Source organism: Rana temporaria, chromosome 8, assembly GCF_905171775.1.
Source record: "Rana temporaria chromosome 8, aRanTem1.1, whole genome shotgun sequence".
Lineage (NCBI taxonomy): Eukaryota > Metazoa > Chordata > Amphibia > Anura > Ranidae > Rana > Rana temporaria.
Genome location: NC_053496.1, coordinates 171,241,552 through 171,269,515, shown reverse-complemented (window position 1 = coordinate 171,269,515; position 27,964 = coordinate 171,241,552). Strand labels below are relative to the sequence as shown.

The window sequence follows — 27,964 nt, the reverse complement described above, 5'->3', positions numbered from 1 at the left end:
ACAGCTGTTTATCGGCTTTTCCTCTACTCACGCTGACAGATGTGAGTAGAGGAGAGCCGATCTGCTACTCTCCTGACAGGAGGGGTCTGCACTGATTAAGTGTGCAGCCCCCTCCCCCAGGATGCCCATCAGTGATGCCTGCCAGCGCCTATGATCAGTGCCTCCTATAAGTGTCCATCAGTGCTGCAAATAAGTGCCACCTCATCAGTACCCATCAGTGAAGGAGAAAACATACTTTTTACAAAGTTTTGCTATTTTTTTTATTTGTAGTGCACAAAATAAAAACCGCAGAAGAGATCAAATACCACCAAAAGAAAGCTCTATTTGTGGGAAAAAAAATTGTTTGGGGACAACGTTGCATGACCGCGCAATTGTCATTCAAAATGTGAGATTGCTGAAAGCTGAAAATTGGTGGTTAAAAAAAAAAAATATGTACAGGTAGCCGACGGGTCGGCTAGGGGTTCAGCATACCTCTACGGAGCCCTGAACTCCCATGCACACCTTGACTTTATTCAGGTCGGTTCCTTCATAAGTCACTGAAGATGTCCTGATAGCGCCTCCAGCAGCCGGAATGTGGGTGATACCTCACTCCACGGGGGATTCATAAAACCCAGATCAGATTCATCAGCAATATGGAACCGGCCACCTCTGCCTCACTATCACTAATGTTGGAGCCGCCTGGTGGTCTAAGGCTCCTGAGATCCTGGCACAAAAAAAGGAAGCCTGTGCTGGCATGGATCAGCGTATAATATCTAGTCAGTTGTATCCAACTCTTGGTGCCATGTCTGATATGCTTGAAAGTAGGGTTGTCCCGATACCACTTTTTTAAGACACGAGTACAAGTACCGATACTTTTTTTCAAGTACTCGCCGATACCGATTACCGATACTTTTTTTTAATCTCATGTGACAGCGGCACATGTGTCAGTAGTTTTTTTTTTTTTTTTTTTTTTTATCTTTAACAATTTGTCATTAATTTTTTTAATTTTTTTATTTACAATGCTTTATTTTTTTTTAAATGGGAGGTGGACCGTGTCAGTGTTTTTTCTTTTCTTTTTTATTATTTTCTACAATCATTTTTTTTTATTCTTTTTTTTTATTATTAATTTTTTTCAGCCCTGTTGGGGGGCTTTGGTGATATATCAGGGGTCTTAACAGACCTCTGACATCTCCCCTTTGAGACAGGGAAAGGGACTAGGGACACATGTTCCCCAGTCCCTTTTTCAGCAGCATCAGCTGCGCTGAAAATGAATGGAGAGAAGACAGCCGCTTCTCTTCATTCATAAACTGAAACATTGTAATCACAGTTTACAATGTTTCAGTTATGTGAATAGACAGAGTCATCCATTCGGAGCAGGATTACCGGCTCCTACCCCGCTCTCCATCCTGACAGTTCCAGGGGGTGGAGGAGGAGCACGGAGGGAGAGAGAAACACGGGGGGGATACACGGAGGGAGAGAGAAACACAGGGAGGACATGGAGGGAGAGAGAAACACGGGGAGGACACGGAGGGAGAGAGAAACACGGGGAGGACACAGAGGTATACACGGAGGGAGAGAGAAACATGGGGGGACACAGAGGTATACACGGAGGGAGAGAGAAACATGGGGGGACACGGAGGTATACACGGAGGGAGAGAGAAACACGGGGGGGGACACGGAGGTATACATGGAGGGAGAGAGAAACATGGGGGGACACGGAGGTATACACGGAGGGAGAGAGAAACACGGGGGGGGACACGGAGGGATACACGGAGGGAGAGAGAAACACGGGGGGGGACACGGAGGTATACATGGAGGGAGAGAGAAACATGGGGGGACACGGAGGTATACACGGAGGGAGAGAGAAAAACGGGGGGGGACACGGAGGTATACATGGAGGGAGAGAGAAACATGGGGGGGGACAGAGGTATACACAGAGGGAGAGAGAAACACGGGGGGACACGGAGGGAGAGAGAAACACGGGGGGGACACAGAGGTATACACGGAGGGAGAGAGAAACATGGGGGGGACACAGAGGTATACACAGAGGGAGAGAGAAACACGGAAGGACACAGAGGGAGAGAGAAACACGGGGGGGGGGACACAGAGGTATACACGGAGGGAGAGAGAAACATGGGGGGACACAGAGGTATACATGAAGGGAGAGAGAAACACGGGGGGGACACGGAGGGAGAGAGAAACACGGAGGGGCCACAGAGGTATACACGGAGGGAGAGAGAAACACGGGGGTGACACGGAGGGAGAGAGAAACACGGGGGGGGATACGGAGGGAGAGAGAAACACGGGGGGGACACGGAGGTATACACGGAGGGAGAGAGAAACACGGGGGTGACACGGAGGGAGAGAGAAACACGGGGGGGATACGGAGGGAGAGAGAAACACGGGGGGGACACGGAGGTATACACGGAGGGAGAGAGAAACACGGGGGGGACACGGAGGGAGAGAGAAACACGGGGGGGACACGGAGGTATACACGGAGGGAAAGAGAAACACGGAGGGAGAAACACGGGGGGACATGGAGGGAGAGAGAAACATGGGGGGGACACGGAGGGAGAGAGAAACACGGGGGGGAAACGGAGGTATACACGGAGGGAGAGAGAAACACAGGGGGGACACGGAGGGAGAGAGAAAACCGGGGGGGACACGGAGGTATACACGGAGGGAGAGAGAAACACGGGGGGGGGACACGGAGGTATACACGGAGGGAGAGAGAAACACGGGGGGACACGGAGGGAGAGGGGGACATGGAGGGATACACGGAGGGAGAGAGAAACACGGAGGGAGAGAGAAACATGGGGGGACATGGAGGGATACACGGAGGGAGAGAGAAACACGGAGGTATACACGGAGGGAGAGAGAAACACGGAGGTATACACGGAGGGAGAGAGAAACACGGAGGTATACACGGAGGGAGAGAGAAACATGGGGGGACATGGAGGGAGAGAGAAACACGGCGGGGGAAACGGAGGGAGAGAGACTGCAGCAAAACGGAGGGGGGGACACGGAGGGAGAGAGAAACACGGGGGGACACGGAGGGAGAAACACGGGGGGACATGGAGGGATACAGGGAAGGAGAGAGAAACACAGGGGGACATGAAGGGAGGGAGACTGCAGCAAAACGGAGGGGGGATGGAGAAGGACACGGGACAGTGAGCGGTGATCGCGTGTGGGGGAGTTGCAAGCACCGATCACCGCTGATTTTAAAGCAGCTGAAAGCCGGGGGGGGAGAGAAGCAGAGAAATTACTTTTAAATCTATACAGCGGTGATCGGTGCTTGTAACTTCCCCACACGCGATCACCGCTGACAGTACAGGTATCGGGTGAAGCATCTGGAGCATTTGCCCGAGTACTTGGGCAAATGCTTGGTATCGGTACCGATACTAGTATCGGTTTTGGGACAACCCTACTTGAAAGCCTATCTGTATAGAGTTTTTTTGGCAACTTTTTTTTTTATTAAGTAGGTAATAACACATGTGTAGAGCCAATCTGTACACACACACCAGGGCCAATTTACCAACATGTCCATGCAATGTGGCAGAAAACTGGAATACCTGAAGGAGACCTATACACAAGGGGGGGACATAAAAGCACCATGCTGGTAGTGTCCTGACCCAAAGACCCCAGTACTGAAAGCAGACACAGGCTCCTGGGTTTAGTAACAATTTTAAGATCATAGCTGTAGTTCAGCTTTACCAAATAATGCACTTTTTGGGTGAAAAATCGGCACAATGTTATAATTTTGCCTGCAATAAGCAGATTGAACACTGGATGGCAGTGAAGTGACCCAGAATGAGCGTTACAGGCAAAAACCTGACTGTTTATGGTGCTGCCCTGCCATCTGCTGGTCATATTCGAAATGTCAGCACAAACAGGAAGCTAGTTGAAACGCAAAACCCGGAAGTCCGGTGGAACGCAGGGCTATCATGTGACATGCAGCTTCCTCCATTCATTGCAGTATTCAGCTGCCTGTTTTGTTTTTATACTGCCGTTTCCGGAGCCCTGCAGCCCAAGGAAGTGAGTTTTCATGGAAGATCTCGGTTTTCTACCACCTAAAAAAAATGAATGTTTGTTGATTTTTGTTTTTTTATTGGGGGGTTTTATATAAAGACTCATAGTCCTTATATACAACCCTTGATCCTTATTGGGGTTTACACAGAGGGGACTAAAGAGGCGAATGGATGATTGGCAGGGCCACTATTATAAATAGTCCTGGTTAAAAGGAGGGGCCACAGTGTGGGAGGTGACAATTCCACAATCTGGGGCCACAAGCGGCCCCAATTTTCGCGCCGCCATTTCCCAGAGTGCACTGCTGCCACCTCTCAGGAGGAGATATGCAGATGTTTCTTCATTGCGCAAATAGAGGCATTCATGAGAATCTGTATCCAAAATCCCATAGAAACAGATGTTTACCTGATTGTAAAATACGGTTTTACCGCCACCGTTCTTCTCTGATGTTTCTGTATAGGTGGAGAACCCACCAACGCCCTCCGACGCTCTAGAGATGGACAAGAAGAACTTTACGGAGAGGATGCTAAGCCTGACGCTGGAGGTCATTCGCCTGCTGACCGGAGAGGTGAGGAGGATTCTGGGAGGTCACATGACATCACTCTTATCTCTAATAATAAAACACAGACCTGACCGGAGAGGTGAGGAGGATTCTGGGAGGTCACATGACATCACTCTTATCTCTATTGATAAAACAATTTTTGTTCCTCCGTTTAGGCTGATACGTACTCTTCTACATATTTTTGTAAAAAAAAATTACAATAAGCGTTTATTGATTGGTTTGCGCAAAAGTTATACTGTCTAAAAAACAGAGGATAGTTTTTATGGCATTTTTATAATTATTATTTTAGTAATGGTGGCGATCAACGATTTTTATCGTGACTGTGACATTATGGCGGACACATCGGACACTTTTGGCACTATTTTGGGACCATTGTCTTTTATACAGCAATCAGTGCTATAAAAATGCACTGATTACTGTGTAAATGACACTGGCAGGGAAGGGGTTAACCACTAGGGGGTGAGGAAGGGGTTAAGTGTGTCCTAGTGAGTGATTCTAACTGTGGGGGGGGGGGGTGGGCTACAAGTGACATGACAGTGATCACTGCTCCCGATGACAGGGAGTGGTAGATCATTGTCCTGTCACTAGGCAGAACAGGGAAATGCCTTGTGTACATAGGCATCTCCCCGTTCTGCCTCTCCATGACACGATCGCAAGACACCAATGGACGTCGAGTCCGTGGGTGCGGCCACGGAGCTCACGCCGGGATTTTCGTTAGGCGGTCGGCAAGTGGTTAATAAAACACAGACCTGACTGGAGAGGTGAGGAGGATTCTGGGAGGTCACGTGACATCACTCTTATCTCTATTAATAAAACACAGACCTGACCGGAGAGGTGAGGAGGATTCTGGGAGGTCACATGACATCACTCTTATCTCTATTAATAAAACACAGACCTGACCGGAGAGGTGAGGAGGATTCTGGGAGGTCACATGACATCACTCTTATCTCTATTAATAAAACACAGAGGTGAGGAGGATTCTGGGAGTGTTACAGGCTGCGATTAGTAATGTAACGTTGTCATTGGATGGACAGGAGTACATTGTTGTGGGGAAGTCCATCAGTCGCCCCCGTGTATCCAGCACATGGAGTAGGACCCAGGGCCCCAACATGGATCCTCCACCTGAGAAGAGAAATGTCAAGAAGATTCTCCAGGTTGCCAACAACATTATTCATCTGCTGACAGGAGAGGTGAGCGGTGCCGAGAATGACGTCATCCCGGGGCAGGGAGCGATGGGCTCGCGGGTTCCTATATGGTGTCAAATCATCGTTGTCTGTTCCTCTTTGCAGGTTTTGGGTTGTTTAGAAGATGATGAGGATCTTTGTGAAGATGTTGTGATAGTGGAACAGCAACCCTCGTCCTCGCTGGGTAAGAAGGTCGTCGTCGTCGCTTACTAGAGACATTTCTTTGGCGATTGTCTCCCCTCAACGTCCATAGGCAGTTATGACGGCTTCCATAGAGTGGCTTGAAGTCCAAGTTCCTTACATGGAATACAACTCTTCTCCTTTGATGTTCCCCATAAAGCAATGGAACCATAGTTTTTATATGGCCCTTCCCCAGGCAATGGTTATGCATCCTTTAGTGCAGGGGTCTCCAAACTTTCTAAACAAAGGGCCAGGTTACTGTCCTTCAGACTTTAGACAGGGCAGACTGTGGCCATTGGGAGTTGAAAGGGTCCTGACGTCAGTGGGAATAAACAATGTCCCATCGTTGGTGTCAGTGGAAAGAATTGTGCCCCATTGTTGGTGTCATGGGGAAGAATTGTGGCCTATCATTGGTGTCATTGGGAGGAATTTTGCCCCACTATTGGTGTCATTGGGAGGAATTGTGCCCCATCATCGGTTTCATCGGGAGGAATTGTGCCCCATCGTTGGTGTCATTGGGCGGAATTTTACCCCACTGTTGGTGTCATTGGTAGGAATTGTGCCCCATTTATGGTGTAATTGGGAGGAATTGTGCCCCATCATTGGGAGGAATTTTGCCCCACTTTTGGTGTCATTGGGAAGAATTGTGCCCCATCTATGGTGTCATTGGGAAGAATTGTGCCACATCATTGGTGTCATTGGGAAGAACTGTGCCCCATCATTGGTGGCATTGGGAGGAATTGTGCCCCATCATTGGTGTCATTGGGAGGCATTTTTCCCCACTGTTGGTGTCATTGGAAGGAATTGTGCCCCAATTATGGTGTCATTGGTAGGAATTGTGCCCCATCATTGGGAGGAATTGTGCCCCATCTATGGTGTCATTGAGAGGAATTGTGCCCCATCTATGGTGTCATTAGGAGGAATTGTGCCCCATCTATGGTGTCATTGGGAGGAATTGTGCCCCATCTATGGTGTCATTGTGAGGAATTGTGCCCCATCTATGGTGTCATTGAGAGGAATTGTGCCCCATCATTGGGAGGAATTTTGCCCCACTGTTGGTGTCATTGGGAGGAATTGTGCCCCATCTATGGTGTCATTGTGAGGAATTGTGCCCCATCTATGGTGTCATTAGGAGGAATTGTGCCTCATCTATGGTGTCATTGGGAGGAATTGTGCCCCATCATTGGGAGGAATTGTGCCCCATCTATGGTGTCATTGGGAGTAATTGTGCCCCATCATTTGTGTCATGGGGAGGCATTTTTCCTCACTGTTGGTGTCATTGGAAGGAATTGTGCCCTATCATTGGTGTCATTGGGCCCCATATTTGGTGTCATTGGGAGGAATTGTGCCCTATCATTGGGAGGAATTTGCCCCATCGTTGGTGTCATGGGGAGGCATTTTGCCTCACTGTTGGTGTCATTGGAAGGAATTGTGCCCTATCATTGTGCCCCATCGTTGGTGTTGTTGGGAGGAATTTGCCCCATCGGTGTCATGGGGAGGAATTTGCTCCTTCATTGGTGTCAACAGGGGGCAATCATGTCCCATTGTTGGTATCAGTGCCCCAAGCACCAGGTAAAAGGAAGCAAAGGGCTGTATCTGGCCACGGAGTTTGGAGACCACTGCTCTAGTGGCTCTCTGTCCCTCCACATTTGGAACCACCTCCTGACTATAGCCTGAGCTGGCTCAGAGCTATGAGATCCTAGGTTGGGTTTTACCTCCGAATTGAGTGGCTTTTGGCTTTTCCTCACAAACTATTTAGGAATGTCTTCATTTTAGGTGGCCCCATGACGAGGTGCTGTCATGACTGATTGAAACTTTGGAAATTTCCCTCTAACTGGTCCTTATTTTCTTTCCACAGATAATCCCAAGAGCGGACATCAGGTGGACGATCCGCACTTTCCGATTAAGCAACCTCATATCCAAGAGCAGAGCGAATGCATTGACCAATCCCACCGGGGGGCTAAATTACTGGAAGAGCATGAAGGCTCTAAATTATCAAAACATCGTGGTCATCAGAAATCCTTCTCTCCAGGCATGGACACCGGCAAATTCCGGGACCATCAGTCACGTGCTCCGGTACTTTGTGATGTAGGGAGAGAGGTCTCGGCTGACGATAGCGAGGATCTAGAATTCACAGCGGTTCCAATTAAGGACGAAGGGGAAATGTGGGGCAGCGGAGAAGAACTCGAAGAAGACCATGTTGCCAAAGGCGAAGACTCAACACCCGAAGGCACTCCTCAATGCCATGACAATGGACCAACAGGGGTAGACTGCGCCAACGTAAACAGTCAGCCTCTCTCAGACACGGACACTGAAGGTTTTATAGATCCTTGCAACCCCGTATCTTCTCCGGCCATACCCAATGCCAAGACCTATAAGTGCCCAGAGTGTCCAGAAGTCTTTAGCTGTCGCTCCGAACTTTTCAAACACCAGAGCCACCACCGTGGGTCACCGCTGTTTTCATGCCCGCTGTGCGGGAAAAACTTTACCAGCAAATCTAACCTCGCCAAGCACCAGAAGATTCACACCGGCGAAAAACCCTACTCTTGCTTAGAGTGCGGCAAGCAATTCCGAGAGAAGCACTACCTCGCCTCGCACCAAGCTGTGCACAGGGGGTCGCAGCTGATCTTGTGCTCCCAGTGCGGAAAAGGTTATACGTCAAAGTCCAACCTCGCCAAGCACCAGCGAATCCACACGGGGCAGAAACCCTTCAGCTGCTCGGTCTGCGGCAAGTCCTTCAACCAGCGCTCTTTGCTCCTTGCACACCAGCGGACGCACACTGGGGAAAAACCATATTCATGTGACTTGTGTGCGCGACGGTTTAGCGACAAATTGCAGCTGGTGCGTCACCAAGCTACGCACTCAGAAGATAAAGAATTTTGCTGCAATGAGTGTGGCAAAAGTTTTACCCGGAAGGACCTCCTGATCAAGCACCTGGCTGCCCACTCAGTGGATGATTTACCTGATTAAATGCTTTTAAAACGCCTACATAACTCCAGTATCTAACATTTCGAAAACGTTTTTTTTCCCCAAATTTTATTTTAGTGAGTAGCCAATTACATTTTGCCACATTTGAAGCCATGGAGTAAAGGGAAAGGGACACGGACATATAACTTGTTAGGATATCAGGCCCTGGATCTGGCTGCAGGCAACAAAAAGGCGAATAACTTTTGAATGTATATGGGTACTTCAGCCACTTCCCGATATATAATGTTCACTTTTTCTTTTTTGGTTGGACAAGATCTTTAAATAGGAACTCTCACGAGCATTAACAAATTTTAATAAAGGTTTTTACATTCGAAAATAACATGTCGAAATACCTTCAATGAAACAGTATCTGTGCTCCTTCTCTGACAGAAGCCCAATTTGTGGGCGTTACTAACATTGAATTTTATACATTCCTGTCAAAATACCTTCAATGAAACAGTATCTGTGCTCCTTCTCTGACAGAAGCCCAATTTGTGGGCGTTACTAACATTGGCCCGGATTCACATACAGCGGCGCATATTTATGCGTATCTCCTTTACGCTACGCCGAAGCAGCGCAGAGAGGCAAGCACTGGATTCACAATGCCAGTGCTGCCAAATCTGCGCTGGGTTTCCTAGGCATAAACCGGCGTATCTGGAAGTGGGCGTGAGCCATGCAAATGAGGCGTGACCCCATGCAAATGATGGGCCGAGCGCCAGACAGATACGTATAACGAACGGCGCATGCGCCGTCCCGTGAACGCATCCCAGTACGCATGCTCACAATCACGTCGGAACTACTCCCTTAGATACGCCGGATCACTGCCTACGGCGTGAACGTAACCTACGCCTAGTCATATTCACGTCCTACGTAAAATACGTCGGCTTGTGTTTCCTTTGCATGGATGCTGCTGAGTTACACCTCCTTTATGGGGAATAACTTTGCGTCGGACGTATGACTTTACACGCACTGCGTCGGACGGACGTTCGTGAATCGGCGTATCTCCCTCATTTGCATATGTGAATAGAAAATCAATGGGAGCGCCAAATACGACCAGCGTAAATATGCGCCCACTCTACGCCGGCGTAGGCAAGTTACGTCGGTCGGATGAAGCCTATTTTCAGGCGTATCTTAGTTTCTGAGTCAGGCGCACAGATACGAGTACGCAAGTACTTTGTGAATCCGGGCCATTGAATTTTATACATTCCTGTCGAAATACCTTCAATGAAACAGCATCTGTGCTCCTTCTCTGACAGAAGCCCAATTTGTGGGCGTTACGAACATTGAAGTTTATACCTTCCTGTTGAAATACCTTCAATGAAACAGTATCTGTGCTCCTTCTCCGATAGAAGCCCAATTTGTGAGCGTTACGAACATTGAGGTCTATACATTCCTGTCAAAATACCTTCAATGAAACAGTATCTGTGCTTCTTCTCTGATAGAAGCCCAATTTGTGGGCGTTACGAACATTGAAGTTTATACTTTCCTGTCAAAATACATTCAATGAAACAGTATCTGTGCTCCTTCTCTGACAGAAGCCCAATTTGTGGGCGTTACTAACATTGAAGTTTATACTTTTCTGTCAAAATACATTCAATGAAACAGTATCTGTGCTCCTTCTCTGACAGAAGCCCAATTTGTGGGCGTTACGAACATTGAAGTTTATACTTTCCTGTCAAAATACATTCAATGAAACAGTATCTGTGCTCCTTCTCTGACAGAAGCCCAATTTGTGGGCGTTACAAACATTGAGGTCTATACATTCCTGTCAAAATACCTTCAATGAAACAGTATCTGTGCTCCTTCTCTGACAGAAGCCCAATTTGTGGGCGTTACAAACATTGAGGTCTATACATTCCTGTCAAAATACCTTCAATGAAACAGTATCTGTTCTCCTTCTCTGACAGAAGCCCAATTTGTGGGCGTTACTAACATTGAAGTTTATACTTTCCTGTCAAAATACATTCAATGAAACAGTATCTGTGCTCCTTCTCTGACAGAAGCCCAATTTGTGGACATTACTAACATTGAGGTCTAGACATTCCTGTCAAATTACCTTCAATGAAACAGTATCTGTGCTCCTTCTCTGACAGAAGCCCAATTTGTGGGCGTTACGAACATTGAAGTTTATACTTTCCTGTCAAAATACATTCAATGAAACAGTATCTGTGCTCCTTCTCTGACAGAAGCCCAATTTGTGAGCTTTACGAATATTGAGGTCTATACATTCAAGTCGAAATACCTTTTAATGAAACGATATCTGTGCTCCTTCTGTGACAGAAGCCCAATTTGTGAACATTACTAACATTGAGGTTTATACATTCATGTTTTAAATAGCTTCAATTAAACAGTATCTGTGCTCCTTCTCTGACAGAAGCCCGATTTGTAGGCCTTACTAATGCTGAGCCCAGTTGCCACCTCCCTCTGTTCAGTTAGCATGCCAGGGGGAGAAGGTGTACCACCTAGATTGCTCCCACCCAGTTTCCCTGTTATATCCCCTCTGTCTTTTTAATGGTTGCTAGAACACCGGAGGCCAGGCCACACAACATGAATGGCTGCTGGGATGCAGGTGGCTGGGCAGCACGGCGTCTTTAGTTGCTATGAAGCAGGCATCCTTGGTTGTTATGATGCAGGCAGCTGGACAAGCATGACTCCGCATCCTGGCAACCAATGTTCAGCCCTGCTGCCTGCGTCCTAGCAACCAGTGAAAAGAAAGAGGGAGCTGAAGCCGCCTATTTCTGTCTACCTAGTGCTGGTGCTTGTCTGGAGGAAGAGGCAACGTATAAAATGTTTGGTGAGACTTCTTTAATAGGGAAGCCATGTCATCTCCTTTTGCTAGGCAGAAAAAAAAATTGAGGCTGCATGATACAGAGAGAGGGATGTACCCGGGGGATCCGCCCCCTGGGAGATACTGTACTGTGTGGAGTGTTTTAACACTTAACATGCTGTTTTTCTGCCTAGTCAATCTCCTAAAAGGGAGGATAATACCCCAAGGTCAATTGCTGCTGTGTCCGTCCATGAACGGAAGAGAAAATAAATTAATTTCTGCAAATAGTTTTTTGCTAGTTTTATTATTAAACTTGTCAGCACTGGAGAACCTATAAACCTAGTGGTTCTAAAGTTCCATCATTTCCTACGCTTGATATCTTGAGTTTTAGGCAGCATGCAGAATTCAGACATAATTCAGGACAGCTGTACTGCTATACATCGAACTGCAGTAGTCACCAGTCTTGGCACTGTGGAATGAGTGGTGACATTTGTGCTTTGTGTTCCCAATGCCATTGGCTCCAGGTTGGTGTGTGGTCGAGAGAATTCCATAGGGTACAATTGAAGTCCTCTATCTGCTACGCAGTATGGCGTTCAGGTACATCCTACAGCCTCAAGCTGCTTCCATCCCTAAATTCTTGCCAAAATACCCCTCCTGCAGGAAAGTGGGACCCTCTTGTAATGGCTACTTTGCATACGCCGCCGTAACTTAGGGCGCAAGTTCCGTATTCATAAAGAACTTGCGCCCTAAGTTACGGCGGCGTAGCGTATGTGGTCCGGCGTAAGCCCGCCTAATTCAAATGTGGATGATGTGGGCGTGTTTTATGTCAATTAATAGTGACCCTACGTATTTGACGTTTTTTAAAGAATCCCAGTGCGCATGCTCGAAATTACGCCACACATCGTCAATGCTTTAGACCTGAACCTAACTTACGTACAGCCCTATTCGCGAACGACTTACGCAAACGACATAATCGACGCAAAATTCGACACTGGCCCGACGTCCATACTTAACATAGGATACCCCTCATATAGCAGGGGTAACTTTACGACAGAAAAAGCCTAACGTAAACGACGTAAAAAAATGCGCCGGGCGGACGTACGTTTCTGAATCGGCGTATCTACCTAATTTGCATATTCCTTGCGTAAATCTACGGAAGCGCCACCTAGCGGCCAGCGTAAATATGCAGCCTAAGATACGACGTTGTAAGACACTTACGCCGGTCGGATCTTAGGGAAATCAATGCGTAACTGATTCTATGAATCAGTCGCATAGATACGACCCCGCACACTCAGAGTTACGACGGCGTATCCGGAGATACGCCGTCGTAACTCGTCTCTGAATCCGGGCCAATGACTTCTTTGTAAATGAAAAAATAGGATTTTTTGTACTCATCGTAAAATCCTTTTCTCTGAGTCCATGGACGGACACAGCTCCTTAAGTCTTGACAAGTGGGTTATGTTCCCTGTTTACAGGAGAGGACTGCCACTTGTCAAGACTTAAGGAGCTGTGTCTGTCCATGGACGATAAGAGAAAATAGGATTTTTTGTACTCACCGTAAAATACTTTTCTCTGACGTCCATGGACGGACACAGCTCCTTAAGTCTTGACAAGTGGGTTATGTTCCCTCTTTACAGGAGAGGACTGCCACTTTTTCAAGACTTAAGGAGCTGTGTCTGTCCATGGACGATAAGAGAAAATAGGATTTTTTGTACTCGCCGTAAAATCCTTTTCTCTGACGTCCATGGACGGACACAGCTCCTTAAGTCTTGACAAGTGGGTTATGTTCCCTCTTTACAGGAGAGGACTGCCACTTTTTCAAGACTTAAGGAGCTGTGTCTGTCCATGGACGATAAGAGAAAATAGGATTTTTTGTACTCACCGTAAAATCCTTTTCTCTGACGTCCATGGACGGACACAGCTCCTTAAGTCTTGACAAGTGGGTTATGTTCCCTGTTTACAGGAGAGGACTGCCACTTTTTCAAGACTTAAGGAGCTGTGTTTTTTTCCATGGACGATAAGAGAAAATAGGATTTTTTGTACTCACCATAAAATCCCTTTCTCTGACGTCCATGGAAGGCAGTCCTCTCTTGTAAACAGGGAACATAACCCACTTGTCAAGACTTAAGGAGCTGTGTCCGTCCATGGACGATAAGAGAAAACAGGATTACTTCCCATCTCCTTATATCTCCGGGGGGACCTCAATGTGAGATTTCACCAACAGGATTCACAGTTATGTACAGCTTTGGCTGTTACAAAGGCAGATGATGGTATCACTCTTCCCTAAAGGATTGGATGGGGGGTGCGGCCTGGAATTGGCACTCTCGTTATAAATACAAAAGGGGCAGTGACACAAAGGGCCAGATTCTCATACATTAACGTTGCTCCTGGGCAGCGTAATGTATGTGCTGTATGCTACACCACCGCAGGTTTACAGGTTTACATCCTGATTCTCAGAACACTTACCTGTAAACTTGCGGCGGTGTATCGTTAATTCGCTCGGCGCAAGCCCGCCCAATTCAAATGGGTCGGGCACCATTTAAATTAGGCGCGCTCCCGCGCCGAGCGTATTGCGCATGCTCCGTCGGGTAAATTACCCGACGTGCATTGCGCTAAATGACGTCGCCCCGACGTCATTTGCTTAGACGTGTACGTAAATGGCGTCCAGCGCCATTCACGGATGTCTTACACAAACGACGTATTTTTTTTAAACTTCGACGCGGGAACGACGGCCATAGTCAACATTGGTTGCCCCTGCTAATAGCAGGGGCAACCTTACGCGTCGCGTACGCTACGGAAACAACGTAAATTCTCAGCGTTGGACGCGCGTATGTTCGGGAATCTCGCGTACTTACCTAATTTGCATAGACGACGGGGAAAACGACGATGCGACACCTAGCGGTGGGAAAAAAAAATACTTTTAAGATCTGACAGCTTAACAGCCTTACGCATGTCAGATCTAATGGGTATCTATGCGCAACTGATTCTAAGAATCAGTCGCATAGATACCCGGGGCCAGATGAGGAGTTACGACGGCGCTAATGGTGTTGCGCCGTCGTAACGCCTTTGAGAATCTGGCCCAAAGTACCTCAGTTAAAATTTCACCAGCAGTGTTTCCGAGAGCTGTAAGCAAATCCAAACCTCCCACTGGTCCAAATCATTTGGTGGAGGGGGGATTATGGTGTGGGGTTGTTTTTCAGGGGTTGGCCCCTTAGTTTCAGTGAAGGGATCTCTTAAGGCGTCAGTATACCAAGACAATTTGAACAATTTCATGCTCCCAACTTTGTGGGAACAGTTTGGGGACGGCCCCTTCCTGTTCCAACATGACTGCGCACCAGTCCACAAAGCAAGGTCCATAAAGACATGGATGAACGAGTTTGGGGTGGAGGAACTTGATTGGCCTGTACAGAGTCCTGACCTCAACCCGATAGAACACCTTTGAGATGAATTCGAGCGGAGACCAACATCAGTGTCTGACCTCACAAATGCGCTTCTGGAACAATGCTCAAACAGTCCCATAGACACACTCCTAAACCTTGTGGACGGCCTTCCCAGAAGAGGTGAAGCTGTTATAGCTGCAAAGGGCGGGGCCAACTCAATATTGAACCCTACGGACTAAGACTGGGATACCATTAAAGTTCATGGGGCAGATTCATCAATAGATACGACGGCGGATCTCCTGATCCGCCGTCGTATCTGTGAGATCCGACGGTCGGATCTATGCGACTGATTCATAAGAATCAGTTCCGCATAGATCTCCCTTGGATCTGACTGGTGTAAGTGACTTACACCAGTCGAATCTTAGGCTGTAATCTCCCGCCGGCCGCTAGGTGTCGTCGCGATTTTTTACCCGTCGCATATGCAAATGAGGAAAACCGCCGATTCACGTCCGTACGCCCGCCCGTCGCTCGTTTTCTACGTCGTTTGCGTTCGGGTTTTTCCGGCGGATAGCTACCCCTGCTTCTATGAGGGGTAGCTAATGTTAAGTATGGCCGACGTTCCCGCGCCGATTTTTTAATTTTTTTACGTCGTTTGCGTACCGCGATCGGGAATACCGATGGCCGCAAACGACGTACCCGCCGCAAACAATGACATTGTAGCGGCGTCATTTGGAGCATGCGCACTGGGCTTTTTCGCCCCGGCGCATGCGCCGTTAAATCGGCGCAGGGAACGCGCCTGATTTAAATTGTACGCTCCCCCTAGCCGCGGAATTTGCATTCCGCCGGGGGGAGTTAGGATCCGACGGTGCAGTTTGCGAGGTAAGTGCTTGATGAATCATGCACTTGCCTCGCTAAATTGCACCGGCGGATCGCAAACCAGGTAGATCTAGCGGATCTAAAGATCCGCAGATCTACATGAATCTGCCCCCATGTGCGTGTAAAGGCAGGTGTCCCAAAACTTTTGACAATACAGTGTATGTCGATCTCAATAGCGGGCCAACATTATTTTAAACATAAGCCTGTACAATAATAGTGATAAAAAAAAAATTGTGTCCGGTCTTGTAAATGTTAGGAAAAGAAACAGGTTATACGTGTAAATAGAATTTAATAGCCGCCAAGTTTATATATAACACTTCATAATAACACCATCAGGGAGGTCACTATAATCACGAAAGCTTCCTCAGAGGCGGAGTTAGGCCACCAGTGGCGGTTCCTCAAGGGAAGTCATGATTTCAGCCCGCTATGGCTGCTCACAGTAAGGTTGATAGGTACCTACGTTGGGAAGTGCGTGAGTCCATGTGCGGACTCTACAAAAATATAGTTCCCGCCCTTCGAACCGTAAAAAAAAAAAAAAATTCCATTTGAAGGGGAACTCCTTTGTCTAGTAAATGCCCTATCATAAGGCGGGGCAGTGAAATCGGCAACTTGGTAAATATATTTTATTACCTATCTTGTTCCCATAGGCCCGTGTAGGCTGTTGAGGTAACATTTGTGTGTTGCTAGTCATGTAAGTCATGTAATGTAAACAAACAGTAGGGAATGGTAGACAGACACGCCCCCTCCACAAACACAAGGAAGCGGTAGACAGACACGCCCCCCTCCACAAACACAAGGAAGCGGTAGACAGACACGCCCCCTCCACAAACACAAGGAAGCGGTAGACAGACACGCCCACTCCACAAACACAAGGAAGCGGTAGACAGACACGCCCCCCTCCACAAACAGTAGGGAACGGTAGACAGACACGCCCCCTCCACAAACACAAGGAAGCGGTAGACAGACACGCCCCCCTCCACAAACACAAGGAAGCGGTAGACAGACACGCCCCCTCCACAAACACAAGGAAGCGGTAGACAGACACGCCCACTCCACAAACACAAGGAAGCGGTAGACAGACACGCCCCCCTCCACAAACACAAGGAAGCGGTAGACAGACACGCCCCCTCCACAAACACAAGGAAGCGGTAGACAGACACGCCCCCCTCCACAAACAGTAGGGAACGGTAGACAGACACGCCCCCTCCACAAACACAAGGAAGCGGTAGACAGACACGCCCCCCTCCACAAACAGTAGGGAACGGTAGACAGACACGCCCCCCTCCACAAACACAAGGAAGTGGTAGACGGACACGCCCCCTCCACAAACAGTAGGGAACGGTAGACAGACACGCCCCCTTCATATAAAGTAGGGAATAGACACGCCCCCCCTCCACAAACACAAGGAAGTGGTAGACAGACACGCCCCCTCCACAAACACAAGGAAGCGGGAGACAGACACGCCCCGTCCACAAACCCAAGGAAGCGGTAGACGGACATGCCCCCTCCACAAACAGTAGGGAACGGTAGACAGACACGCCCCCTTCATATACAGTAGGGAATAGACACGCCCCCCTCCACAAACACAAGGAAGTGGTAGACAGACAAGCCCCCTCCACAAACAAAAGGAAGCAGTAGACAGACACACCCCCTCCATATACAGTAGGAAACAGTGGACAGACACACCCCCTCCACAAACACAAGGAAGTGGTAGGCAGAAATGCTCCCTTCACAAACAGTAGGGAACGGTAGACAGACACACCCCATCCACAGACAGTAGGGACTGGTAGACACACCCCATCCACAGACAGGGACTGGTAGACAGACACGCCCCCTCCATAGACAGTAGGAACCGGTAAACAGACACGCCCCCTCCATAAACAATATTATCTCCCCAGCCTCGGGAGTAAGAGGAGAATCTCCCCAGCCTCGGGAGTAAGAGGAGAATCTCCCCAGCCTCGGGAGTAAGAGGAGAATCTCCCCAGCCTCGGGAGTAAGAGGAGAATCTCCCCAGCCTCTGGAGTAAGAGGAGACTCTCCCCAGCCTCGGGAGTAAGAGGAGAATCTCCCCAGCCTCGGGAGTAAGAGGAGAATCTCCCCAGCCTCGGGAGTAAGAGGAGAATCCCCCCAGACTCAGGAGTAAGAGGAGAATCTCCCCAGACTCAGGAGTAAGAGGAGAATCTCCCCAGCCTCGGGAGTAAGAGGAGAATCTCCCCAGCCTCGGGAGTAAGAGGAGAATCTCCCCAGCCTCGGGAGTAAGAGGAGAATCTCCCCAGCCTCGGGAGTAAGAGGAGAATCTCCCCAGCCTCAGGAGTAAGAGGAGAATCTCCCCAGACTCAGGAGTAAGAGGAGAATCTCCCCAGCCTTAGGAGTAAGAGGAGAATCTCCCCAGCCTCGGGAGTAAGAGGAGAATCTCCCCAGACTCAGGAGTAAGAGGAGAATCTCCCCAGACTCGGGAGTAAGAGGAGAATCTCCCCAGCCTCGGGAGTAAGAAAAGAATCTCCCCAGCCTCAGGAGTAAGAGGAGAATCTCCCCAGCCTCAGGAGTAAGGAGAATCTCCCCAGCCTCAGGCATGAGGGAGGGAGGGGTTCCCTCGTCTCAGGTGAGAGAAGGATAAGGGGGATTTCCGAGCCTCAGGTGTGAGGAGATGAGGGGGCTTCCCTTTTCTCAGGTGTTAGAAGCAGGTGAATTCCCTAGCCTTAGATGTGGGGATTACTACATCACACCTGGGGCTAGGGAATTCCTCTCCTTCTCCTCACACCTGGGGCTAGGGAATTCCTCTCCTCTTTACACCTGAGGGTAGGGAATTCCTCTCCTCTTTACACCTGAGTCTAGGGAATTCTTCTCCTCTTTACACCTGAGGGTAGGGAATTCCTCTCCTCTTTACACCTGAGTCTAGGGAATTCTTCTCCTCTTTACACCTGAGGCTAGGGAATTCCTCTCCTCTTTACACCTGAGGGTAGGGAATTCCTCTCCTCTTTACACCTGAGTCTAGGGAATTCCTCTCCTCTTTACACCTGAGGGTAGGGAATTCCTCTCCTCTTTACACCTGAGTCTAGGGAATTCCTCTCCTCTTTACACCTGAGGGTAGGGAATTCCTCTCCTCTTTACACCTTAGGGTAGGGAATTCCTCTCCTCTTTACACCTGAGTCTAGGGAATTCTTCTCCTCTTTACACCTGAGTCTAGGGAATTCCTCTCCTCTTTACACCTGAGGGTAGGGAATTCCTCTCCTCTTTACACCTGAGTCTAGGGAATTCACTTCCTTCTCCTCACACCGGAGGCTAGGGAATTCCTCTCCTTCTCCTCACACCTGGGGCTAGGGAATTCCTCTCCTCTTTACACCTGAGGCTAGGGAATTCCTCTCCTCTTTACACCTGAGGGTAGGGAATTCCTCTCCTCTTTACACCTGAGTCTAGGGAATTCACTTCCTTCTCCTCACACCGGAGGCTAGGGAATTCCTCTCCTTCTCCTCACACCTGAGGCTAGGGAATTCTTCTCCTTCGCCTCACACCTGAGGCTAGGGAATTCCCTTCCTTCTCTTCACACCTGAGTCTAGGGAATTCCTCTCCTTCTCACACCTGAGTCTAGGGAATTCACTTAATTCTCCTCACACCTGAGGGTAGGGAATTCTCATTCCTCTTCTCACCTAAGCCTATGGAATTCCCCCCTTTTCCTCACACCTAAATATAGCAAATTCCCCTTCTTCTCCTCACACCTTAGGCTATGGAATTCACCCCCTTCTCTTCACACCTGAGGCTATGGAATTCCCCCCACTCTCCTCACACCTGAGTCTAGGGAATTCTTCTCCTCACACCTGAGTCTAGGGAATTCCTCTCCTCCTCCTCACACCTGAGTCTAGGGAATTCCCCCCACTCTCCTCACACCTGAGTCTAGGGAATTCCTCTCCTCCTCCTCCTCACACCTGAGTCTAGGGAATTCCCCCTCTCCTCACACCTGAGGCTAGGGAATTCCCTTCCTTCTCCTCACACCGGAGGCTAGGGAATTCTCATTCCTCTTCTCACCTAAGCCTATGGAATTCCCCCCTTTTTCCTCACACCTAAATATAGCGAATCCCCCTTCTTCTCCACACCTGAGGCTATGGAATTCGCCTCCTTCGCATAACACCTGAGGCTAGGAAATTTTATTTTTTTCCTCACACTTGAAGATGAATTTACTAGACTTACGTGTGAGGAGAAGGGGAATTCCTTAGCCTCAGGAGTGTGGAGAACAAAGGGGGGTTTCCTAGCCATAGGCGTGTGAAGGAGAGGGATTCCCTAGCCTCGGGTGAGAAGAGGAAGGGAAATTCCCCAGCCTCAGGAGTGAGTAGGAGGGGGATTCTTGAACCTCGTAGGAAGAGGTATTCCCAAGCCTCAGTTGTGAGGAGAAGGGGGAATTCCCTAGCCACAGGTGGCCCTAGGTACATACTGCCTGTTCATTCTGTGTCTGTCTTTCTTGGAGATCAGTTTATATTACCTCCTCATTGTGTGTCTGGCTCTCTCGGAGATAGGGACATACTGCCTATTCATTGTGTGTCTGGCTCTCTCGGAGATAGGGACATACTGCCTATTCATTGTGTGTCTGGCTCTCTCGGAGATAGGGACATACTGCCTATTCATTGTGTGTCTGTCTCTCTTGGAGATAGGGACATATAGCCGGATTCAGGTGGAGCGGCGCTTCTCTAGTTCGGCATAGCGCATCCCATTTGCACTACGCCGACGTAACATAGCGAGGCAAGTACTGTATTCACAAAGCACTTGCTCCCTAAGTTACGTCGGCGTAGCGTAAATGGGCCAGCGTAAGCCCGCGTAATTCAAAGTAGGCTGGTAGTGGGCGTGTTGTATGGTAATGAATCGTGACCCCCACGTAAATGACGCGCCTAACGAACGGCGCATGCGCCGTCCGTGGACGTATCCCAGTGCGCATGCTCAAAATCACGTTGCAAATAGTCAATGCGTGAACGTAACCTACGCCCAGCCCCATTCGCATACGACTTACGCAAACGACGTGAAATTCGACGGCTGTTCCGACGTCCATACTTAACATTGGCTGCGCCATCTTTTAGGTGGTTTACCTTTACGCCTGAAAAACGCCTTACGTAAACGTCGTTTCTTACTGCGACAGGCGTACGTACGTTCGTGAATAGGCGTATCTAGCTCAATTACATATTCTCGGCGTAAATCCACGTACACGCCCCTAGCGGCCAGCGTAAATATGCAGCTAAGATACGACGGCGTAGGAGACTTACGCCGGTCGTATCTTAGCAACAGTTAAGCGTATATCAGTTTGAGAATACGCCTAAAGATACGACGGCGCGGATTCGGACTTACGACGGCGTATCTACTGATACACCCGTCGTAAGTATACCTGAATCCGGGTAAAACACATGTTTGTGTGTAGTGTATTTCAGTAAAATGGTTCTCTAAACAAAATTCAGAACCTTTCTAAGATCCTGTGAATTCCCTACAGCCAATGGAGTGTAGTGAGGTGAGCATCGGTCTGTGTCTGGCAATCTGCTGCCTGTTCATTCTGTGTTTGGTTCTGCAGCATTGGAGATGAGTATGTTAAAGTATAGAAGAGCCAGACAAAAAAAATCAAAAAAATCTGAGCTTGCCAAGGTTTCTAATCCTCTCCTGGCATGCTAATGAAGGCCATTCTTCTATAGCCAATCATGTGTGGGATAAAGGGGAATGCTTTACTATCGGCTTAAGTGCTGAATGATAATTCTGCCTTTGCTTCTCCTACTGGGAAAAACATGCAGCGTGTGAAAAATAAATACAAAAAATGCCCCTTCCAAAGGCTTCCGCATACTACTAGAACCGGTTGCATGAAAGGTTAGGAACACCATTGTCTCAGGTGACATGCAGCCCATTCATTCTGTGTTTGTTTCTTTTACAGTGCACATTGCAGTATATAAAAGATTGTAAAAAAAAAGACAATTTCGGGGTCCTGTCACGGCTCCTTGTTTGCTCCTGGCATCGCAAGGATGTGGTCATGTTTATGGTCTACTTAACCCGTGTGAAGTCTCTGATGGGCGACTAGTCCGGAGTTACTGCTAAAGCACTTCCCGCACTGCATGCAACTAAATGGTTTCTCTCCCGTGTGAGTCCGGTGGTGCAGGAGGAGGTTGGCCTTGCGGTTGAACACTTTGCCGCACTGGAAGCAGGCATATGGCTTCTCCCCCGTGTGGATCCTCTTGTGGCGGATGAAGTTGGACTTGTCGTTGAAGCTCCTCCCGCACTCCTGACACTCGAAGGGCTTTTCTCCCTTGTGGATGCGCTCGTGCGTCACCAGCTGCGAGTTGTTGGTGAAGGACTTGCCGCATTCACCACAGGTGTAAGGCCTCTCCCTCTGGTGAGCAATTTGGTGAACAAGGAGGCTCGACTTGTCCGCAAACTTTTCCGGGCACTCCGGGCAGGAGAACTGCTTACTGCTGGAATGGAAGAGCCGGTGGCGGACCAGCTCTGCCTTGCTGGTGTAGCGCTTGCCGCACTCGGCGCAGCAGTACGGCTTCTCGCCCGTGTGCGTGCGCTCGTGGATCAAGAGGTTGGCTTTGCGGTTGAAGCCTCGGCCGCACAGGTCGCAGGTGTACGGCTTCTCCCCCGTGTGTATGCGCTTGTGGCGGCCGAAGTTCGACTTGTCGTTGAAGCTCTTGCCGCACTCGGCGCAGACGAAGGGCTTCTCGCCGCGGTGGATGCGCATGTGCGTCACCAGGTGGGAGTTGCTCTTGAAGCTTTTGCCGCACTCCGTGCAGGAAAAGGGCTTCTCGCCGGCGTGGAGCCTCAGGTGCACCATGAGGTAGGAGTTGCTGCTGAAGAGCTTGCCGCAGACGGAGCAGATGAACGGCACCTTGCCGCGGTGCAGCCGCTTGTGGATCAGGAGGTCGCTGTTGTGTGCGAAGCACTTGCCGCACTCGTTGCACATATGCTGCTTGGTGGCGGCTCTCGCCGGCACGTTGGCCCCCGGGTCCACGTCTCGTAGGTATTTTCCGTACGGGTTGCGGCTGAGGTTGGGGGTGTACAGGTTGGCGCTGGAGTTGAAGTTGCTGGGAGCGTGGACGCTTTGGTAAAAGTCGCTGTGTTTCATCTGGTAATTGGATGGGAAGGGGGGACAGCGGAATAAGTCTAAAGGATGAGCCCCATGTCCAAAATCTGTGGAGGGGAAAAAAAATAAAACATTTAGGGCCAGATCCACAAATATCTGCCTATCTTTAGGCAGGCGTAGCGTTTCTAAGGCCTCACGACGGGACATGTCCGATGAAAACGGTCCGCGGACCGTTTTCATCGGACATGTCCGCTGCCGGATTTTGGTCTGATAGCTGTACACACCATCAGACCAAATTTCCCGCGGACAGCGAACGCGGTGACGTGGCCGCGCCGTCACCGCGACGATGACGCAGCGACGTGCGCGACCCTGGAAGGTCAATGCTTCCACGCATGCGTCGAATCACTTCGACGCATGCGAGGGCTGTCGGCCGAGCGGACATGTCCGGTGAGTCGTACAGACGACCGAACATGTCCGACGGACAGGCTTCCAGCGGACATGTTTCTTAGCATGCTAAGAAACATTTGTCCGCTGGAAACTGTCCGATCCGCCAGAAAATTGTCCGGTCGGCCGTACACACGACCGAACATGTCCGCGGAAACTGGTCCGACGGACCAGTTTCCGCAGACATGTTCGGTCGTGTGTACGAGGCCTAAGATACACTACGCCGCCGTAACTTACAGCGTATTTTCCGTATCCTGAAAGAATTTGCGCCGTAAGTTACGGAGGCGTAGTGGAACTGTGTTTCGGCGTAAGGGCGCGCAATTCAAATGGATAAGATGTGGGGGTGTTTTATGTTAATACAACTTGACTTTTTAACGGCGCGTGCGCCGTCCGTGGGAGTATCCCAGTGCGCATCCTCGTAATCACGTCGCAAATAGTCAATGCTTTCGACGTGAATGTAATTTACACAAAAAGCCCTATTCGCAAACGTTTTATGCAAACGACGGAAAATTCGACGCTGTCCCGACATCCATACTTAGCATTGCGTACGCCTCATAGACCCAGGGGTAACGTTACGCCGAAAAAAGCCTTACGTAAACGACGTAAAAAAAAAATGCGCCGGGCAGGCGTACATTTGAGGATCGGCGTATCTAGCTAATTTGCATACTCTACGCGGAAATCAACGGAAGCGCCACCTAGCGGCCAGCGAAAATATGCACCTAAGATCCGACGGCGTACTAAGACGTACGTCAGTCGGATCGAGCCCACATTCAGGCGTATCTTGTTTTGTGGATACAAAACAAAGATACGACGGGGCATCGTAGAACTTACGCGGCGTATCAATAGATACGCCGCCGCAACTTCTTTGTGGATCTGGGCCTTAGATTTTGTCAAAATTGTTCATTGTTGTAATGCAAACATTGCAGGAAGTCTTCATCCCTTCAGGACACTCTGCAATGTTTGCATAACCTGAGACTTTAACCCCTTCCTGCCTGAGATCTGTAGATTAACCACTTGCTAACCAGCAACCTACCGCAACATCGATGGATCGGAAAGGGTGATATACACTATATTGTCAAAAGTATTGGGACGCCTGCCTTTACACGCACATGAACGTAATGGCATCCCAGTCTTATAGCCAGATTCAGGTAGAGATACGACGGCGTATCAGTAGATACGCCGGCGTAACTCCGAATCTGCGCCGTCGTAACTCCGAATCTGCGCCGTCATATATTTAAGCGTATTCTCAAATTGAGATACGCCTAAATGTTGCTAAGATACGACCGCCGGCGCCGTCGTATCTTAGAAGTCTATTTACGCTGGCCGTTAGGGGTGTGTACGCTGATTTACGCCTAGAATACGTAAATCAGCGAGATACGCCTATTCACGAACGTACGCTTGCCCGTCGCAGTAGAGATACGCCGTTTACGTAAGGCGTTTTCAGGCGTAAAGATAAACCACCAAAAAGATGGCGCAGCCAATGTTAAGTATGGACGTCGGAACCGCGTCAAATTTTTCACGTTTTACGTCGTTTGCGCACGACCGCGCGATTGTCAGTTAAAGCGACGCAGTGCCGAATCGCAAAACCTGGCCGGGTCCTTTAGCTGCCTAAAGGTCCGGGTCTTAAGTGGTTAAGTGACTAAACAAGGAGGAGATCTGGGACTGTTTTCCTGGATTTAGTGTTTCTTCCTCACCTGGGCTGATCTCTGCAGGCATTTCCTTCTCCTTACAAAGCCCGTCGGCCTCTTCATCTTCGTCCTCGTCTTCAATGTCGATCACCACAATGTTCAGATTGTCCTCCTAGGTGTGAAGCACAAAATGTATACATTGTCAAGGGCTACAAAATATACATTACAGTTGGGAAAACATTTGAAACCACTAAAAAACGGGACTCGTGATCTCATTGTGGGCGTTCCTATTCAGAGACTAAGTGATTGACGTATGACAAAAGCTTCACCCCCGGCGCATAATGCGCGTCACCGGTTTCCGAAAGAAGCCGAACTGCGAGTCAGGGCTATACGGCGCCTGCGCACCAACGTTCGGCTTTTTTTCGGAAACTGGTGACGCGCATTATGCGCCGGTGGGGAAGCTTTTGTCATACGTCAATCACTTAGTCTCTGAATAGGAACGCCCACTCCCGCGGGATTCACTACCCGGAAGCCGGGGGGGGGGGGGGGGGAATACCTATACTACGGTATGTAAACCGAAAAAAATAAATAAAACAGCATACTGTACATGTCGGCAGTATTCTGGATTGAATGGTATATACTTGTTTTTAGGGTGAACCTCCACTTTAATGTGCCCATTCCTCCCTGTGTCCATGCCATAATGTGCCCATTCCTCACTGTGTCCATGCCATAATGTGCCCATTCCTCCCTGTGTCCATGCCATAATGTGCCCATTCCTCACTGTGTCCATATCATAATGTGCCCATTCCTCACTGTGTCCATGCCATAATGTGCCCATTCCTCACTGTGTCCATGCCATAATGTGCCCATTCCTCACTGTGTCCATGCCATAATGTGCCCATTCCTCACTGTGTCCATGCCATAATGTGCCCATTCCTCACTGTGTCCATGCCATAATGTGCCCATTCCTCACTGTGTCCATGCCTCACTGTGTCCATGCCTCACTGTGCCCATTCCTCCCTGTGTCCATGCCATAATGTGCCCATTCCTCCCTGTGTCCATGCCATAATGTGCCCATTCCTCCCTGTGTCCATGCCATAATGTGCCCATTCCTCACTGTGTCCATGCCTCACTGTGTCCATGCCTCACTGTGCCCATTCCTCCCTGTGTCCATGCCATAATGTGCCCATTCCTCACTGTGTCCATGCCATAATGTGCCCATTCCTCACTGTGTCCATGCCATAATGTGCCCATTCCTCCCTGTGTCCATGCCATAATGTGCCCATTCCTCACTGTGTCCATATCATAATGTGCCCATTCCTCACTGTGTCCATGCCATAATGTGCCCATTCCTCACTGTGTCCATGCCATAATGTGCCCATTCCTCACTGTGTCCATGCCTCACTGTGTCCATGCCTCACTGTGCCCATTCCTCCCTGTGTCCATGCCATAATGTGCCCATTCCTCCCTGTGTCCATGCCATAATGTGCCCATTCCTCCCTGTGTCCATGCCATAATGTGCCCATTCCTCCCTGTGTCCATGCCATAATGTGCCCATTCCTCACTGTGTCCATGCCTCACTGTGTCCATGCCTCACTGTGCCCATTCCTCCCTGTGTCCATGCCATAATGTGCCCATTCCTCACTGTGTCCATGCCATAATGTGCCCATTCCTCACTGTGTCCATGCCATAATGTGCCCATTCCTCCCTGTGTCCATGCCATAATGTGCCCATTCCTCACTGTGTCCATATCATAATGTGCCCATTCCTCACTGTGTCCATGCCATAATGTGCCCATTCCTCACTGTGTCCATGCCATAATGTGCCCATTCCTCACTGTGTCCATGCCATAATGTGCCCATTCCTCACTGTGTCCATGCCATAATGTGCCCATTCCTCACTGTGTCCATGCCATAATGTGCCCATGCCTCACTGTGTCCATGCCATAATATGCCCATGCCTCACTGTGTCCATGCCATAATGTGCCCATTCCTCCCTGTGTCCATGCCATAATGTGCCCATTTCTCCCTGTGTCCATGCCATAATGTGCCCATTCCTCACTGTGTCCATGCCATAATATGCCCATGCCTCACTGTGTCCATGACTAGACTGACGTTTAACATGGGAGTCTATGGAAGGGGTGCCCGGCTTTGAAAAATCAGTGCTCCCCAGCCGTAGGTCCCCCAGACAACAAACCGTAGAGGAGAAATGGGGCTACATGTGTGCCAAGTTTGGGGGTCCAGGTACCAGGTCCCCAAAGTCACCGGAGAAATGACCGTTTTTTTTTTTTAAATCAAAAGATATTTATTGGTATAGACAATGTAAATCACACAGTACACAATACACTGTTATACATATTTCTGGATACCAGTATAAACATTTTAACATTTCCTCAGAAGGGAGAGAGACATTTCCCCACAAAAGAGATACACGGAGAGTTCCACCCAGCAAAATAACCCGCCCCTCTTGCCAGATAAAAATTGCAATTAAACATCCTGTATTGATTTTTTCACAGCAGCATATATAGAAGTACGAAACATATATGAACAGTGCCCTTCTGGGGCGGAACTAAGCACGACCTGGGTGATACCAATACCAACTTGTCTGTCTCCCCCCATTTTTTTTTTATTTTTTTTATTTTTTTTTCCCCTTTTTTTTTTCCCTCTAAATTTAACCCAAGATCAATTAGCACTACCACCTAAAACATATACAGTGAGGCCTGACTGCAGAAGGTAAAGGCCGGAGAAGGGAGGATGTCGGGGGAGGGGGTAAACGAATGAGGGAGGGGGGGGGGGGGGGCACAAACCCAGATCTTATTGGTCTCCAAACTACCATAGATTTTCATAGGTTCAATGCGGTAAGGGATTATCCCATCAACAATCTATCCATGATAAGTTGTGGGGGCCCTAGTCCCGGCACATTGAGCCAGG

At 49.1% G+C, this 27,964-nt stretch overlaps 2 protein-coding genes across 2 annotated transcripts in view; one reads left to right on the top strand and one right to left on the bottom strand.

Moving 5' to 3' along the window:
- The first annotated feature begins 3,789 nt into the window (after window positions 1-3,789).
- LOC120909373 (zinc finger protein 2-like) lies at window positions 3,790-8,944 on the top strand. Its single transcript, XM_040321129.1, has 5 exons — window positions 3,790-4,014; window positions 4,466-4,573; window positions 5,602-5,757; window positions 5,857-5,935; window positions 7,790-8,944. The coding sequence occupies exons 1-5, from the start codon at window positions 3,790-3,792 to the stop codon at window positions 8,899-8,901; spliced, it is 1,680 nt and encodes a 559-aa protein (XP_040177063.1). The 3' UTR covers window positions 8,902-8,944.
- Window positions 8,945-21,200: 12,256 nt separating this feature from the next.
- Window positions 21,201-27,964, bottom strand: part of LOC120910487 (oocyte zinc finger protein XlCOF7.1-like) — a 61,610-nt gene continuing 54,846 nt past the window's right edge. Inside the window, exons 23-24 of the mRNA XM_040322244.1 lie at window positions 25,101-25,206; window positions 21,201-23,069 (exon numbers count right to left, since the gene is read on the bottom strand). Coding sequence (XP_040178178.1) covers window positions 21,928-23,069; window positions 25,101-25,206 — 1,248 coding nt within the window. The 3' untranslated portion in view covers window positions 21,201-21,927. The remainder of the gene's footprint in view (window positions 23,070-25,100; window positions 25,207-27,964) is intronic.